The sequence below is a fragment of the Rhinopithecus roxellana genome, chromosome 16 (assembly GCF_007565055.1).
Source record: "Rhinopithecus roxellana isolate Shanxi Qingling chromosome 16, ASM756505v1, whole genome shotgun sequence".
Lineage (NCBI taxonomy): Eukaryota > Metazoa > Chordata > Mammalia > Primates > Cercopithecidae > Rhinopithecus > Rhinopithecus roxellana.
In genome coordinates this window covers 116,146,092-116,164,096 of record NC_044564.1, presented here as the reverse complement: position 1 = coordinate 116,164,096, position 18,005 = coordinate 116,146,092, and the positions used below count along the sequence as shown (strand labels likewise).

The 18,005-nt window shown below is 48.1% G+C and overlaps 1 protein-coding gene across 8 annotated transcripts in view; it reads right to left on the bottom strand.

Annotated features, from left to right (window-relative positions):
- The window catches only part of TMEM268 (transmembrane protein 268), a 35,812-nt gene extending 19,199 nt beyond the window's left edge, over positions 1-16,613 (bottom strand). For 2 of the 8 annotated variants that reach the window (XR_004054009.1, XM_030919908.1), the window contains exons 1-6: positions 16,316-16,608; positions 15,442-15,612; positions 11,728-11,911; positions 4,513-4,646; positions 1,993-2,103; positions 796-945 (exon numbers count right to left, since the gene is read on the bottom strand). Coding sequence is in view for 7 of the 8 variants with exons in the window: in XM_030919908.1 (XP_030775768.1) it covers positions 796-945; positions 1,993-2,103; positions 4,513-4,646; positions 11,728-11,833 (501 nt within the window). In the remaining variant the exon portion in view is untranslated. Of the gene's footprint in view, positions 1-795; positions 946-1,992; positions 2,104-4,512; positions 4,647-11,727; positions 11,912-15,441; positions 15,613-16,315 lie in introns of all 8 variants that reach the window. The other 6 variants (XM_030919914.1, XM_030919910.1, XM_030919911.1 and 3 more) reach the window with 6 other exon arrangements.
- Positions 16,614-18,005: the final 1,392 nt, after the last annotated feature.

Below are 18,005 nucleotides of genomic sequence, written 5' to 3'. Positions count from 1 at the left end.
TGAATCTAGGGTTCCTCAACTGCAAAACAAGTGTAACAGTGTCTACCCAGATTTAATGTCAAGGGATTTAATGAGTTAATGTGTTAAGCATTTAACAGAGGACCTACTACATATGATGTGCTCAGTACATATCAAAAGACAGACACTGAAGAGACAGAATACAATTAAAATCATACATCAAGCTGGGAAGTATCTACCTCCTTTCTAAACATCATCAGGAACCAGAGGGCTCAGGGTTTGAGCCCTGGCTCTCTCACTAACAGTGGGATCCAGGACAAGTTACCTAACTCTCAGACCACCCACCTTGCCTCAAAGGTCATTGCTGGGATTAGAGACATGACTGTCAATAGAACACCAGGTGGGCATCTGCCCATCACAGGAGGGAATAACGTAAATTACCTCTCCCCAGAGGTAAACTTCAGGCACCTTGTGCTGCAGGGTGGGTTCAGTAACCCTCCCTTGTTCACAGGGCTGTTGTGAGCACTCAGCGGGAGGAAGTGCATGAAAGGGCTCAGTTAACTGAAGTACTGTCAGGATATGGGCTATTAGTGCCCTCCTCCCACATTCTCAAAACACAGCTTGCTTCCAGAAAAACAACCCACAGGGATTAGACAGAAAAAGCAGAGAGGACAATCACGTACACGATTTGATTTCTTTTAGTCACTGGGCTTATGGGCTAGTGTGAATTTTCATGGCCAGGGAAATTCTTTGAGGGAGGCAAAAGAGAAAAATCTGATTCTCACGCCTGCACCGCCCCTCTGGAGGGAGCGTGGCAGGGATCTCCAGACATCTCACCTTCTTCTGCTGTCTCTCAAAGACCAGCACAAGAGTCAGGGTCAGGCTCACCGCGGCCAGGGTCACGAGCAGCATGCCAGCCCAGTGGTTCCCTAAGGCAAACATCTGACTGGTAGAGTAGATATTAGCCCACACCACCACGTAGAAAACCTGCAAGATGCCAGACAGAGATCATGGTCAGGAACTTCAGTCCTCACATAAAGCAGCTCCATTCAAAGGGACACCCTTCAGACACCACTGACATCCTCCTTGGATTCAGACAGCTCACAGCACCAGTAAGAGAGTGATACAGACATCTAGGTCTGTGAGAATGAGCTCATGTTCCTTGTTTATAAGCAAAAATAGACAAAAAGGGTTAGTAGCTACCCCAATCCTTGTTTACCTTAATTTTAAATAAAACAGAAAAACGCAGGTGTATCCAAAGTGAGATAAATATCAGTTCAAAGACCACAATGATCCTTCAAGCACTACATGGCTTTGGACAATGTATAACTCCTCTAAGTCTCAGTTTCCTCATCGGTAAAATAGGGATAATAACACCTATTTCACAGCATTGTAATAAGGGTTAACAAGGTAACATAAGTAACAGCCCAGCACTCACCAGGTAATGAATGAATGTGTTTCCCACTTCTTTGGGAAGTGGGAGGGAGTCAGGTGTGAGATTGGAATATACATACAAAACAGCAGCAAATTATAGTGCTTCTGAGCACAGACACTGAAACCAGACTACCTGGATTTAAATTCTGGCTCTGTCATTTATGTAGGTAAGTTTATGTGTATCAATATGAAGATGTATATTTTTTATATTATATATACAGATGTGTATACACACATACATAGAGCTGAAATAACCCATCTGTTGAGCAGATGGGGAAACCAAGTTCCGGAGAGGAGGAAAATCTTGGCCAAAGCCAGACATTGAGTCCAGAGCCTGGGTGGATCTGCAGACTTCCAATCCCAAGCTCTGCCCACAGTAAACCCTGACTCCCATCCTTTTGCAAGGACCTGGTTACAACTCTCCCATAAATTTCCTCTGATCCCAAATCAATGTCCACATGTGCTGCTCGTTTCCAGGCACCTGGGCCAACAGCCCCCAAGCCTCTGACCCACACCAGCAGGCTCCAAGACATGGTGCTGAATTTGGTGGTGCCACAAGCTGTCAGGGCAGGGTCAGTGTGCGGGCCACCTCCCCCTTACCACAGCAAAGGCCAGCCGCATAGGCCTCGAGTTGTAGATAATATATCTTCTCACTTGGGGCTCCAAGAGAGCACTCTCAGCCAGGCTCCTGTACTGGTCGGCCGGGACCTGCTTGGAACCCAGGGAAAGAGATCAATTAGCCGCAGGACAGCCAGTTGCCAGTTCATGTGACTATCATGTGGAAGGGGGATCAGGCACATTCTGGGCTGTCCCAGAGGCAGAATGAGGAGCTTGGAGCACTGGAAGTCACATGGTGCAGCTCTCAGCTCAGAGAAGGAACAGGGATCATGACATCTGGAGAAGGATCCACACAGCCTCAGACTCAGCACCTTGCAGCAGACACAGGGTAGCCTGATGGTTAAGGCACAGGCCCTGGAGTCAGACAGCCCTGGGCCCAAACTCTGGCCCTGCCACTCACGTGCTGCGTGACCTGGAGCAAGTAACCCCACTCCTCTGAGCCTCAGTTTTCTCCTCTGTAAAATAAGCATAATAAAAGTATCCACTTTGTAGAATTAAGGTACATATTAAATGAGATAATACATGTACAGTGCTGAGCAAAGGGCCAGTCCCTCAGTGAACACTCAATACAGAGTTGCCATTATCAATACTGCAATATCAATATCTATTAATGTGGTCCAAAAGACTGAACACTCACATCTTCCTGCCCAAACAAAAGTGTCTATAGAATATAAAGGCCCTGTGAGAGTAGACCTAAGAAAACAGAACTTAACCATTAAAATTATATTTAGGCCGGGCACAATGTCTCATGCCTGTAATCCCAGCACTTTGGGAGAGCAAGGCGGGCGGACTGCTTGAGCCTAGGAGTTCAAGACCAGCCTGGGCAACATAGCAACAGTCTGTCTCTTTTTATAAAAATAAAAAAGAAGGCCAGATGCAGTGGCTCACGCCTGTAATCCCAGCACTTTAGGAGGCCGAAGCAGGCGGATCACGAGGTCAGGAGTTCAAGACCAGCCTGGCCAACATGGTGAAACCCTGTCTCTACTAAAAATACAAAAATTATCTGGGCGTGGTAGCACATGCCTGTAATCCCAGCTACTCGGGAGGCTGAGGCAGGAGAATTGCTTGAAGCCAGAAGGCAGAGGTTGCAGTGAGCCAAGACCACACCACTGCACTCCGGCCTGGGCCACAGAACAAGACTCTGTCTCAAAAAATAAATTAATTAATTAAGTAAGTAAAATAGAAAAAACAATTATATTTAGGAACACAGTAGAACAATATGTAAACTGTTCACGCATAAGAAAACCCAATCTGCCAGGCGCAGTGGCTCATACCTGTAATCCCAGCACTTGGGGAGGCCGAGGCGGGCAGATCACTTGAGGTCAGGAGTTCGAGAGCAGCCTGGCCAACATGGTGAAACCCCGTATCTACTAAAAAATACAAAAATCAGCCAGCAGTGGTACATGCTTGCAGTTCAGCTACTTGGGAGGCTGAGGCATGAGAATCACTTGAACCCAGGAAGCAGAGGTTACAGTGAGCCCATATTGTGCCACTGCACTCCAGCCTGAGCAACAGAGAAACACTCTGTCTCAAAAAAAAAAAAAAGAGAAGTAAATTCTAAAATCTTCAGGCTAAAATTAGCAGTATATCTTCCCTATTTGTAATTAATCCTTAATCCTCCTTGGCTAGCACAGGAAAGTCCTGACCATGTTGGGGGCTTTGGGAAAAGAGTAAAACCCATACATATAGGTACTTCATAACAATAATAGCTACAATGTATTGAGCATTTACTATATACTAGAGACAATGCCAGGGTTCCTCAAGCATTATTGCATTTAATCCTAACAAAAACCCTTTGTAATAGGTATCAATATTATCCACATTTACAGATGATAAAACTGAGGCTCAAAGAGGTTAAGTCACCATCCCAAAGTCACATAGGTAGTGAGCATCTGAGCTAAATCTGTATCCAGTTCCACAGGTCTGTAAGCCTGGCCTCAAATCACTATGCTTGAAGGTACTGCATCATTAGCTAATGAATTCATAAGCACTTTCCTTGGTATATGCAGTTCCCTCTCCCAAAATGCCCTTCCTCCTCTCCACCCAGCATATTCCTATTTATTCAAGATCCCAGATCAAGCATCTGCTCCTCTGCAAAGCTTTCACAACCACTGCCCTCTTCCCCCAGGCAAGTTTCTCACTTTCTCCTGTGAATGTCTTCACTGCCTATGCATTCCTCTCCTGTGGCATTTATATGATACGGTCCCGATTTCTCCCACACACGTCCATCTCCCCCGCTGGGATCTGTGTCCTGTCCACCTCTATTATGTTGAGCCAGTTAAGTGCCTGGCACAGAGTGGGCACCCAAAAAATACACATCTGTTAAGTGAATTAATTGGGAAGAGAGGAAAGAGAGAGCAGTTCTAACACGCCTTCCTTATATACCCTATGAGAGCTGGCACAGAGTGTTTCATAAAGGTTTTGTGAATAACTGGATGAAAAGATACATGGATGAATGGATGAAAGAGAAAATGGTAGGGATTCAAGGAAATCAGCACTCACCTGAATGCCCCAGGTTTGCAGTTGCTCTTCTGCGGCTCCCAGGTCGAAGGAGATGGGTGCACAGGTGTTGTCAATCCGGAGAACAGTGAGGACCTGGCCATTGTGGAGCTCTGGAAGCAGACCGGAAGCTTCATCTGGCTGAGTGATAACCATACCATGCTTGTGGGGTGAGTCCAAAGCCTGATGGCATCACATCTCTGGCCGTGAGAACCTCCTCACAACAAGGAGGGACACGGTGACCATCCTCAGATCCTCTTGAGAGAAGGACTGGATTTGACTGGGAAGCCCCAGGAGGCAGAATTAAGGCCAGAGGGAGGAGGCTACTAGGACCACAATGTGAGACCACATAAGGAAGAACTTCCCAAGAGCAAAAGCTGTCCCCACAAAGAATAGGTATTTTTTGTCCCCACAAAAAAATGTTCCCCAACACAAGGAACATTTAAACAGAGAATGAAAAACTACAGTAAGGGGGGTGATGTAGTGAAGTGGACCTTGATTTCAGCACTGCAAAGGATGCTCAGCTGAATAAGTTAAATTCCCAGTAGGCTCAGAGAGTCTAAGTAAGAAATAACTGACCACAGTAGGCAGAACAATGGCCCCAAAGACATCCACACCCTAATCCCCAGAGCCTGCAAATATACTGCCTTTCATGGCAAAGGGTGGAAGTAAGGGGGCTCATTAGCTGGCCTTTACTAGGGAGACTATCCTGAATCATCTGAGTGGGCCCCATAAAATCACAAAGAACCTTAAATGTGGAAGAGGGGGACAGAAGTAGAGTCAAAGGGAGATGTGACTATGGATGAAAGGCAAGGAGGCATGTGGCATCAATCGCTTTGACCATGGAGGGAGAGGGCCATGAGCCAGGGAATGTGGGTGGCCCCAAGGGGCTAGACAAAGAAAGGAAATGGATTCTCCCCAGAGCGTCCAGAAAGAAAAACAGTCCTGCCAACATGGGGATTTCGGCTCAGTGAGAGCAGTGTCAGACTTCTAACTTAGAGAACTATGAAATAACAAATCTAGCTGGGCGCGATGGCTCATGCCTATAATCCCAGCACTTTAGGAAGCTGAGGTAGATGGATCACCTGAGGTCAGGAGTTCAAGACCAGCCTGGCCAACATGGTGAAATCCCTGTCTCTACCAAAAACACAAAAATTAGCCAATCGTGGTGGTGGTGCCTGTAATCCCAGCTATCGGGGAAGCTGAGGCAGGATAATTGCTTGAACCTGGGAGGTGGATGTTGCAGTGAGCTGAGATCGCGCCATTGCACTCCAGCCTAGGCAACAAGAGTGAAACTCCATCTCAAAATAAATAAATAAATAAATAAATAAATAATCTGTGGTTGTTTTTTGTTGTTGTTGTTATCATTGTTCGTGTGTTTGTGTGTGGTTTTGTTTTTTTTCTTTTTTTTTGAGACAGAATCTCTGTCAGGCTGGAGTGCAGTGACATGATCTCAGCTTACTACAATCTCCACCTCCCAGGTTCAAGTGATTCTTGTGCCTCAGCCTCTCAAGTAGCTGGGAGTACAGGCGTGCACCACCATGCCTGCCTAATTTTTGTACTTCAGTAGAGATATAGTTTCGCCATGTTGGCCAGGCTGGTCTCAAACTCCTGGCTTCGTGTTATCTGCCCGCCTCGGCCTCCCAAAGTGCTGGGAGTACAGGCATGAGCCACTGCAGCTGGCCCAAATCTGTGGTTTTAAGCCAGTATGCTAGAGGTAACTTGTTATAGTAGCAATAGAAAACTAATACACTGACTTACTGGTAATCCCTCCTACGTATGGCTGTAACACACTCAGCATTTCAAAAGCATAAAATATGTGTTTATTCCCTCAAAAAACATGCATCAAACCAGGCTGCTCCCAACTGCTTACAAAGCCCCCGCCTTCCAAGGGTGGGATGAAGCCAGACCATGAGACCAGCTGGAGAGAAAGGTCTGAACTGAAAACCACTCAAGGCCAGGGAGGAATGGCAGCAGCACGAAGCCCAACCTACCTGCCCGCAGTTCCAAGTAGAGAAACTGGACAAAAGGATCGAGAACTCCTTGCACCACAGTACAAGGCCCTGTGAGCCACTGGTCAGCAGGCAAGAGGTCTGGGGGTTGGGAGAGATTCCAGCCCTAGGATTCTAGGTCCCAGGTTTCAGCCACGCACTGCTGAGGACTGGATATTTTGGCATATTCTCTGTGGCTGCTGCTTAGACAATGAGGCAGGACAGAAGGGATTAAAGCATAAGTGTGTTGTCTGCTGGCCCAAAACACCTGTCACCCCAGTCTAGCTCTCAACAGTACTTGAATCTTCAAAGCCAAATGACTCACTGTACTTTCCTGGAAATTCCTGGCCCATCCAAACCCTCTCTCTCTCCGCTCCCCCAGTGCATCACCAAGTCCTGCCAACCGGGCAAACAAAACATCTGTCCACTCCGTGCCCTCCTGGCATCCTCACCTCTCCCTTGGCCCTCTGCAGTAGCCTACTAAGTGGCTTCTGCTGCAAACCTACCTTACTTCTATGATGCATCTTCCACACAGTGGCCAGGGTGCAGATCAGATGATACCAATGCCTTGAGTAAAACTTTCAATAGCTTCCTGGTGCTTTGCAAAAGCCAACTTTGTTACCACGTTCTTCCAGCCCTTAGGAAAACCAGCCTCCCACTAGACTCAGCTTGAGCCCCTCAGCCTCGTTCTGTGTCTCACCACACCAGCCTCCTTCACTCCCTGAACAGTGTTCTCCCCCACCCCAGGGCCTTTGCATATGCTGTTCCTCTCTCTAGAACACGTCTACCTAGCTTCACCCAGTTACAGCCCATGCATCATTTGTATCCCAGCTCGATTCACTTTCCCCAGGGAGACCTCCTTCACACTCTAAACTACTAACTGATTAAATCCTCTGCGAAACCTACCATAACTGATGCTCTTCTCCTTAATACTCACCAAAGCTAAATACCTATGTATGCAATTATTTGATTACATATGCATGAAATTACTTGAATAAAATCTATCTTCTCCGCCAGACTATACACTCTCGCATTGGTTTGTTCATCACTGAATCTCCTGATCTGATACAAACAGGAGGCACATTAAATACATGTTTGGTGTATAAACAAATTAATAAACTAGGAAAAGGTTCTTTTTTTTTTTTTTTTTTTTTTTTTTTTTTTTTGAGACAGCATCTCACTCTTGTCACCCAGGCTGGAGTGCAGTGACACTAACACAGCTCACTGCAACCTCCACCTCCCAAGGCTCAAACAAGCCTCCCACCTCAGCCTCCCAAGTAACTGGGACCATAGGCATGCACCACCACACTTAGCTAATTTTTTTTAAATTTTTTATTCTGTAGAGACGAGGTCACTATGTTGCCCAGCCTGGTCTTAAATTCCTGGGTTCAAGCAATCTTCCCATCTCAGCCTCCCAAAGTGTTGGGATTACAGGTCTGAGCCACTGCACCCAGAGAGAAAAAGGTTCTTTTTTCATACCCTGGGATATCATCTCTGATCTCAAGGGTTCCATAGAATTCTAAATTCTACATCCTGCCAAAAAGACATTTATTTTGCTTTTTCTCTCCCTCTCATTTTTTTTTTTTTTTTTGGAAGTGGTGGGGACAAGGAAGCGAGGTGGTGAGGTGGTGAAAACACAAGCTAGATAGCTTTCGAGTTCAAACTGGAGCTCGGCCTCTCACTAACATGGTAAAGTTGAAGAAGCAACTTAAACCTGTTTCCTCACTTAAAGGATGCACACATTCACTACAGAGGACTTTACAAATAATTAAGGTGATAAAAATAAAGTGCTCAGCACAAGATGGGTACAAAATAACTAGCTGCTATTTTCATAATTTAAAAGCAAGCTTGTCACGATTCAAGTTATAATCAAGCAACATTTATTTATTTGTGTTTTTAAAAGCAAGCTTGCCACAACTCAAAATTAAAATCAAGCAACATTGATTTATTTGTGTTTTTACCCTCCCATACCTTGTTCCAGAAAGGATTTAAGGTGGCTTCATAAAAACAAAATATGAAAAGATAAAACTGACCAGGCACAGTGGCTCACGCCTGTAGTCCCAGTACTTTGGGAGGCTGAGGCAAGTGGATCACTTGAGCCCAGGAGTTTGAGATCAACCTGGGCAACATGGTGAAAAACCCTGTCTCTACAAAAAAATACAAAAAGTTAGCCAGATGTGGTGGCACATGCCTGTAGTCCCTGCTACTCAGGAGACTGGGGTGGGAGGATCCCCTGAGCCTGGGAGGTCAAGGCTGCAGTGAGCCAAAATCATGCCACTGTATTCCAGCCTGGGCAACAGAGTGAGATCCTGTCTCAGAAAAAAAAAATCAGTAAGTAATTAAAACCATAAAAATATTTTCTTTTTTGAGATGGAGTTTCACTCTTATCACCAAGGCTGGAGTACAATGGTGCGATCTCGGCTCACTGCAACCTCCGCCTCCCACGTTCAAGTAATTCTCCTGCCTCAGCCTCCTGGGTAGCTGGGATTACAGGTGTGCACTACCACACCTGGCTAATTGTTGTATTTTTAGTAGAGACGGGGTTTCACCATGTTGGCCAGAATGGTCTCGAACTCCTGACTTCAGGTGATCCGATCCACCCGCCTAGGCCTCCCAAAGTGCTGGGATTACAGGCATGAGCCACCATGCCCAGCCTGAAAATAAATTTTAAAATAAGCAAATGAGGAAAACCAGACAAAACAAAAAGAAAGGCAGACAATAAGAACAGGTTCTGGGTCGCTTGGGCTTCATTCGTGATTTCATTTCATTCTCCAAGAGCCCCCAAAGCTCAGTACCATCAGCACGGAAAAGAAAACTGAGCCTCTGAAAAGTGAAGAAACTCCCTTGTAAACAGGGAAAATGAAAGTGAGAGCAAGAAGCGACAAGGGAAGGTAGTGCACAAAATGCAGGCAGTCAAGCAGATCCAGTCTCAGACCAGCTCTCCACTCCACAGGAAGAATGAAAACTCCACTTTGATTTGGACTCCACGCATGGAGACTCAGAACCATTCCCAGGTCTAGTTCGTTGTACACTGAATTATGTGTTTGCCCAAGCAATGCAAAGATCTTTCGGGATGTCTTTGTTTGCCTTTCGAACCAAGAGTTCCTGGATTCTTTGCAATACCAGCTCTCATCTGTTCCTTAAAGTGAGAACAGCAAGTCCTCCACTTAAAAATACTTGTTTTTACACCTAAGCTAAGAAAAGCTACCAAAGAAAAATGTGTGTGTCTGTGTGTGCGTGTGTGCGCATGCAAGCACAGAGGGGGCAGCAGTTTCCTACAAAGGAACAAGAACTGACGTGCCAAAAATCAGTGAAGCAATGTCTTCAAAGTTCTGATAGAAAAATTATTTCATTCCATCTTGTTCTACTATTGTGTACACACTACTTTCCTTACATATATACACACACAGTGCTTTCCTAACAACAGTAGTAATAAAAGAAGCCTTTGTTTTTAAGCAGTCAAATTTCAAAGCCTCTAAAAAACCCTTCACATTCCTGTGGACCCCCACAATTCTGGATGCTGTTTCCCCTTGCCCATATCCAGCTACTCATTAATTCTTTCATTCCACAAAATATTTATATTGAGCATCTACTATGGGCCAAGGTCTGTGCTAGGTACAGTAGATACAGGGATGAAAAAGAAACCACTTCCTTCAGGGAGCTTACACTCTAGTGAAGAAGCCAGACTTCAGCACTTCATACATAATTATTTACAGACTATGATAAATGCTAGAGGGAGAAACAGGAATGTATCAGAGGGTCCTGACTTAGGCTGAACCACCAGGAAGATTCTTCAAGGAAGGGATATTTGAACTAAGTTTTGAAGGATGAATGGAAATTCCTATTTTTTTTTTTTTTTTTTGAGATGGAGTCTCACTCTGTCACCCAAACTGGAGTCCAGTGGTGCGATCTTGGTTCACTGCCTCCCTTGGTTCTCTGGTTCAAGTGATTATCCTGCCTCCCTAGTAGCTGGTACTACAGGTGCCCACCACCACATCCAGCTGATTTTTGTACTTTTAGTAGAGAAAGGGTTTTACTATGTTGGCCAGGCTGGCCTTGAACTCCTGACCTCAAAGTGATCTGCCTGCCTTGGTCTCCCAAAGTGCTGGGATTACAGGTGTGAGCCACCATGTCTGCTGGATGAATAGAAATTCATCAGGAGAAAGGAGGCAGGGGAAAAGCACAACAGGCAGAAGGAAACACAGGTGCAAATGTCCTGAGGCAGAACAGCACAGCAAAGAACATGAAGACAGGCCGTGCAAGCCGATCCTGACAGGTCTTCACACTATGCCCCATGGGAAACACTGAGCAGAAAGTGACATGGTTGGACTAAATGTGTATTTTAAAAAGATATCTGGGACCAGGTGTGGTGGCTCACGCCTGTAATCCCAGCACTTCGGGAGCCCGAGGTGGGTGGATCACCTGAGGTCAGAAATTCGAGACCAACCTGGCCAACATGGTGAAATCCCATCTGTACTAAAAATACAAAAATTAGCTGGGCATGGTCGTGGGTGCCTGTAATCCCAGCTACTCAGGAAGCTGAGGCAGGAGAATTGCTTGAACTTGGGAGGTGGAGACTGCAGTGAGTCGAGATCATGCCACTGCATTCCAACCTGGGCAACAGACTGAGATTCCATCTCAAAAAATAATTAAAAAAAAAAAAAATTTAAACCTCTGGGCCTCATATCTGTAACCCCAGCATTTTGGGAGGCCAAAGCCAAAGGACTGCTTGAGGCCAGGAGTCTGAGACCAGCTTGGACGACAAAGTAAGGCCCCATCTCTACAAAAAACATTTTTAATTAGCAGGATGTGGTGGTGCACGCCTGTAATCCCAGCTATTCAGGGGGCTGAGGTGGGAGCATTGCTTGAGCCCAGGAGTTCGAGGCTCCAGTGAGCTATGATCATGCCACTCCAGCCAGCATGACAGAGCACCCTGTCTCTAAACAAGTAAAAATAAATTAGAAATATAAATAAATAATAAAGAGCTCTCTGGCTGCCATGTAGAGAATGAATGGAAAAGAGATGACCAACAGGCAAGCTTCAGCAGGGGCTCAGCAGAGAGGGATGGTGGCTTGGTCTAAGGCCAAGAGACAGAACTGGTAAAAATGACAGAATGTGGCTTCAAAGACACCTCCCCCTGACCTTACCTAAAGGAACTTCTGTGCCCTGTGAGTGCAGCTCAGCATGAGGTAGAAAGGCGGTAGAAAATGAAAGATTGTGATCTTACCTTGCCCCCAGCCGGGAGGGCTCCCTCCAGGCAGGGCACTCCAGCCAGGGGAGGAGGGGGGCAACGGGCCAGCGGCCCCCGGGTCCACCTGTGGTTCACAGGCCATGGCAGGGTGCCAGCTGTTTCTACTTCCCCTTCTCAGAGCTGTGGTTCATTCTGGAGCAGCCAGCTCAGCATCATATGCCTTCAAAAAACAGCACAAAAAAGAACTTCAGGCCTGGGACTGGGCAAGATGGGCTTCCTAGGGTCTCTCTCCAGGGCCAAAGTCACCAAAGGCCAGGGAGAGCCACCCAGAGTCTTTTTGCCAACTTTGGCCTTTCTGAAAATGCTGAGAAAAATTCCCAGGAGGAGAAGGAGGAGGAAGAGAAACTAAAACCCTCCAAGGCCCAAACTGAGAACTTCCCTTCTGGCCTTGGGTCTCCTCCAGCTCAAGCACAGCCAAGGGTCCACAGGGTACTCAAGAGCTGACCAGGCCCCACTGCCAGGCAGCTGGGATTTCTGTTCCCTTATGGAGGACGCCCCAGGCAACCAGGCACAGGATAGGTATATTCATTACAGGGAGTCTTGTTTACACACAGGATTTCAAGTAGCTTCCCGTAAGACACTGCAAAATACAAATTAAAAAAAAAAAAAATCAGGCACGGTGGCTCACACCTGTAATCGCAGCACTTTGGGAGGCCAAAGTGGGTGGATCACCTGAGGTCAGGAGTTTGAGACCAGCCTGGTGAAACCCCATCTCTACCAAAAACACAAAAATCAGCTGGGTGTGGTGACGCATGTTTGTAATCCCAGTTAGGAGGCTGAGGCAGCAGAACAGCTTGAACCCGGAAGGCAGAGGTTGCAGTGAGCCGAGATTGCACCACTCCACACCAGCCAGGGTGACAGAGAGAGACCCTGTCTCAAATCAAAAACAAAAACAAACAAACAAAAATCAGATGGTAGGAAATATAAATGAGTAAGAAAAGTAGGCTGACCACAGTGGCTCATGCCTGTAATCCCAGCACTTTGGGAGGCCGAGGAGGGTGAATCACCTGAGGTCAGGAATTTGAGACCAGCCTGGCCAACATGGAAAAACCCCATCTCTACTAAAAAATACAAAAATTAGGCCGGGCATGGTGGTGGGCACCTGTAATCCCAGCTGCTTGGGAGGCTGAGGTAGGAGAATCACTTGAACCCAGGAGGCAGAGGTTGCAGTGAGCCGAGATCACATCACTGCACTCCAGCCTGGGTGACAGAGAGAGACTGCATCTCAAAAAAAAAAAAAAAAAAAAGCAGTGACACCTGTCATGGGTGATTCCTTGATGAGAAACTGAGTTTCCAGTGCCACTCCCTCCAGCGGCAACCTGCACATTTACCTCTGTTATGTGTCCCCCAGCAGGCCTGAAAATTACCCCTCACCAAGGAAAATCAGGCCTAAGTCCCCTGGGATGACACACCAGCCCTGCTAACCACATTGGTGAAAAGTCTACTAGAATCGTCTTTTGCTGCTATGGTTCTAGATGTTTGTGAAGATTTGAAGTGGCCAGTCAGCACACATCTTCATGATTCCAAGCTGGCCCAAGGGCTGATGGCCACTGATCAGGCCCCCTAGAGAGGGAACAGGGCTCTCATGCCCTCACCATCTTTCACTTCTCTCAATACTTTAAACAGCAGCAGCTACAGAATGTGTGTGACCCAGTGCAGAATGAAAATGTGGGGCCTCTTCTTTAAAAATAATGAAGAATTTAAAGATGGCAAGAGCACAGTATTAAACCAAATGGGAGGGGCTTCTGAAGTGGGGGACCCTGTGTGACTGCACAGGTTGCATGCACCTGAAGCTGGCCCCGATTTTCAGCTCTGGAAGATCACTTAGGAGCCTCCACTCCCAACCAAGAATATGTAAAAGATGAGCCTTTAACAATTATCATATATCTGCCCTGCACCGGGCTCTAAGGCTGCAAAGCAGCAAACTATGAAAACATTGAAGACTTTAGAGTCAGAAAACCTGGACTTGAATTCCCACTCTGCCACATACATGCTCTTTGACATTAGCTGTCAAGGTACTTAACAACCTGCACCTTGCTGTTCTCATCTGTAAAATGGGGATAGAGAGGTCTACCTCATATAGCTGCTGTGGGGATGTAACAGAAGGAAATGCAAGTATAATATCCAGTACTCTGCTCACCAGACCAGCCCCTGTCCTCAACATGATTTTCCTATTTTACAGGAGAAAAAACTGCAGGTCAAAGATGTAAAGTGACTTGCCCAAGGTTGGGAGGCCATGCTACCAGCATGGAGCTGGGAGGTAAACCCAAGCCATCTGGCTCCAGGGTCCAAGCCCATAATTTCCATGCCCTTGCCCCTCTGCACTAACTATCTCAGAGAATGTTCATGAAATCACCCTTACAAAACAAAACAAAACAAAACAAAAAAGAGTGAGTCAAGGGAGACTGCATTTCCCCGGCAAGATCAAGCAACAAATGCAAGTCAGCCCTGAGATGTTACACTGGGGCCTTCTCCTCCTCACCTGGCCCACAGCAGAAGACTCTCCTAAATATGCTAAGCGTTTCTCACTCTCATCATGCCTTCCTTCCTTCCTGTTACCAACAAAAATAGCCACAAGGATCTCTGCCCTGCACTTGATAATCACTGAAGCCCTTCTCTGCTTCATTTGATCATCTCTTAAGCCCCTGAGGCAGATATAATTCTGAGATCCATGTTCCAGACAAGACACACAGGGACATCGTAGCTAGGGGCCTACAGCCCAGAGAAGCTGACTAGAGTCTCAGAAAGGCCTGGGAGACCGAGGAGCCATGAGGGACCATGCCCAGGCTGGAGCTGCACAAGTATCCTTCCAGACTGCGTGGAAGGTTCCATTCGTTGCAAAAATCCCACCATGAGGCATTGTCTTTCGGAAGAAATCACAGCACCCCAGTTGGCCCCAACAGCCTCTCACAAAGTACCAATCAGCAGGCTTTATTCCATTCACCTGGAGGCTGTTTCCTGTAATAGCTCAAAGTAACCAGCCCTGTCCTGCCGCTTCCCACCTGTGTAATCTTGAGCAAGTTACTTCTCTCTGCCTCAGTTTCTTTACATGTAAGTGGGGAAAACGATAGTAACTTCAGGTGGTTGTGAGGTTTAAAGAGTTAACACATGTAAATCACTCAAAATAGCACTGGGCAAATAGGAATCACTGAAGAAATATAGCTGCCATCATTTTTACTCCACAGACATTTCCTAAGCACCTTCTCAGGCCAGGCCCTGTGCTTTCTTGACTACGAAACTGGAAATAAAAACTCAAGTTCCTACTCAACCCTCCCTGCTAGGGATCACCAAATGGTAGGAATGACAAACTCAGGGAAAGACAATTACAAAACAAACAATTGCAACAAGGCAGTGAGAGGGAGCACCTCGTTTGGGGTGGAGGAAGGGTTCTCCGGAAGGCTTCCTGGAGGAAGGAGGCTCCTGGGCTTGGCAGAGGTGGAGGTGGAGGTGAGAGCCAAGAGAGGCCAGTGCCAAGCAGAAAGGGATATGGACCAGAGGCCAGGATGGGCCCATCAGGGCAGCCTGTGTGGTCACCTTGCAGCCCCTCATTCAACTAGGAAGCTGCAGAGGGTGGGAGGGGTGCTGGCAAGACCCCAAAGGCAGATGTCTATCATATGTCCTGAACTCCATTTCCCCATCCAGCTCAGCCCTGCACCAGCCCTAGGACAACACAGAGGGTCTGACAGATACCAGGGTGGAGGCAGAGCAGAGGGAGTGAGCACAGCCTTGAGGCTCCTGCAACTAAGCAGGAAACCAGAGCTTCTCCGAGTCTCCTTTGCTGATTCTGCATTTTAACCAGAACTTCCAGATATCCATCTTGCACAAGGTCAGCTCCCCTCTTTTTCAGCTCGTAGAGAGCATCTGCAAAGGAATATACTCTTAAGTCCTATTGCGCAAAGTCCTCCATCTCTGCAGACACCGAGTGCCCAGCCTCCCCGGGAACTAGCACTGAGATTCGTCAGTTTCCTAAGTCAGGTTTTGTTTTGTTTGTGAAAATCCCAACACGAGACCCTAAAAGGGTCTGTTATAGAAGTTTCCGGGCGAAAAAACCTTGAGACACAATGAGTCCGAGCTCTCCATTTTACAGATGAGAACGTTAAGACCCAGAAAATAAAGTGTACATCCAAGGTCAAGGAGCCGGTCCTGGACTGAGCCAGCATTGAAACCCAGGCTCCTTCAAGCTAGCCGGAGCTGTCACGCCATACACGGCCTTGGCCAACTTGGGCAGCTGTCTCGCCCCAGTCTCAGTCTCCGCCCTCTGGAACTGTCCAGGTCGGCTGAGGGAGGGGGGGATCTCCTTCACCCCAGAAATCAGTCCGGCCCTCCCCAACCGCGGGCTTCCAGGAGGCTTCTCAGAGCCGCTCCCACGGCCCGCACGCGGGGGCAGGGGCCCCAGGGCGTACGGAGGACCCCCCGCAGGCTGCCCGCGGCGCCGACCCTAGGCCGTCGGGCCCGAACGCAGGCCAAGGCGGAGGCGCCCAGGCGGCCTCCCAGCCCCGGAGCCCCGCGGCACCAATCCCGGATCGCAGGACGCGGGCGCGCGCCCGGGCCCGCGCACACTCACCGCCCGCGCCGCCGCCGCCGCCGCCGCCACCCCCGGACGCGGAAGGTCGGGGGCGCCGTGCCCCTAGTGCCGCAGCCTCTGGGCGCCGCAGCCTCTGGGCATCGCAGCCCCGCGCCCCGCCCGCCTCCCGCGTCGCGCCGCGCCGCGCCGCGCCGCCTTCCCGGGCCCGCCCCCCGCCCGGCCGGCCCCGCTCCGTCGCCCAACCCGGAGGAGCCGCCCGCCGGGCTCGCTTTGGGGCCAAGAGGGAACGCGGCTCCTGGGCCCGCGGCGGAGCGGAGCTGGAGGCCGCGTTTCATCAGCCGAGCGCCCCCCGGGACGCCGGAAGGAGTCTCCGCGCCGAGCCAACCACGTGCACGGCATCTTAGGGCACGGGTTCCCGCCGTCTCCCCACTGTAAAGGAGCGGCTTACTCCGGAGGTCCAGCCCCCGTCACACACACAGTCACGGAACCCGTGGATGAGGCAGTATTTGAGACCAGAAGTTTACTGGGGACTTGGGTTTGGTTTTTGTTTGGTTGATTTTGTCGTTGTTTTTAGAGTCGGAGGTCTTGCTGTGTTGCCCAGGCTGCTATCAAACTCCTGACCTCAAACGATCCTCTAGCCTGAGCCCCCAAAGTGTTGGGATTACAGGCATGAGGCACCACACCTGGCCGAGGACTTATTTCTAATGGAAAATTGTGTGTGTGCTGTATTATTAAGAGCGTTGGTTTGGAGTCAGACTATCTGGGCTATGACCCGGGTCTCTGCACTTCTTATATCATCTTTGGTAAATTATTTAACCTCTCTGTGCCTTCGTTTTCTGTAAAAAGCAGATAATTATAGCTACTTCATGAGGTTGTGTGAAGATTTAATGAGATAGTGTGTGTGAAATGTTCACAACTACCAGACACGTAACTGCTTGCTCGTGTTCCCAATTGCTATACTCACAAGGGCTCACTCCCACTGCCATCTTTCATAATTTCAAAGGGTCTACGGTTAAAAGTAAGTGCCCTTTCCCCTGAGGAAAGCACTAACCTTGTGCTTTCCTTGTATTTTTTCTTAGAGCACATATGTACCTGTGCGTGTGTGCGTTTACACAAAAGGCCTTTTCTATTCTGTTGGGCACTCTGCTTTTTCATACGACAGAGTACCTTGGCACTCATCTGCCAGAACATGCCACACTGCCTCATTTCTTTTTAAGGGGCACATAAACGTCCCTATATTATATTAGGTTGGTGCAAAAGTTACTGCGTTTTTCTGCCATTAAAAACATTGCAGGCTGGGCCCGGTGGCTCATGCCTGTAATCCCAGTACTTTGGGAGGCCAAGGCGGGAGGATCACCTGAGGTCGAGGGTTTGAGACCAGCCTGATCAACATGGAGAAACCCCATCTCTACTGAAAATACAAAATTAACCGGGCGTGGTGGTGCATGCCTGTAATCCCAGCTACTCAGGAGTCTGAGGCAGGAGAATCGCTTGAACCCAGGAGGCGGAGGTTGCGGTGAGCCAATATCGCGCCATTGCACTCCAGCCTGGGCAACAAGAGCAAAACTCCATCTCAAAAAAAAAGCAAAAACCGCAATTATTTTTGCACCAACCTGATAGAACGGGTCTTTGTTTTCTTTGCCCTTCTTTCTTGGTGGACATGGAGGTGATTTCCAGCCTTGCTGACAGGCCTTGCCCTGATGCACATAGCAGCATTGTTGCGTACATG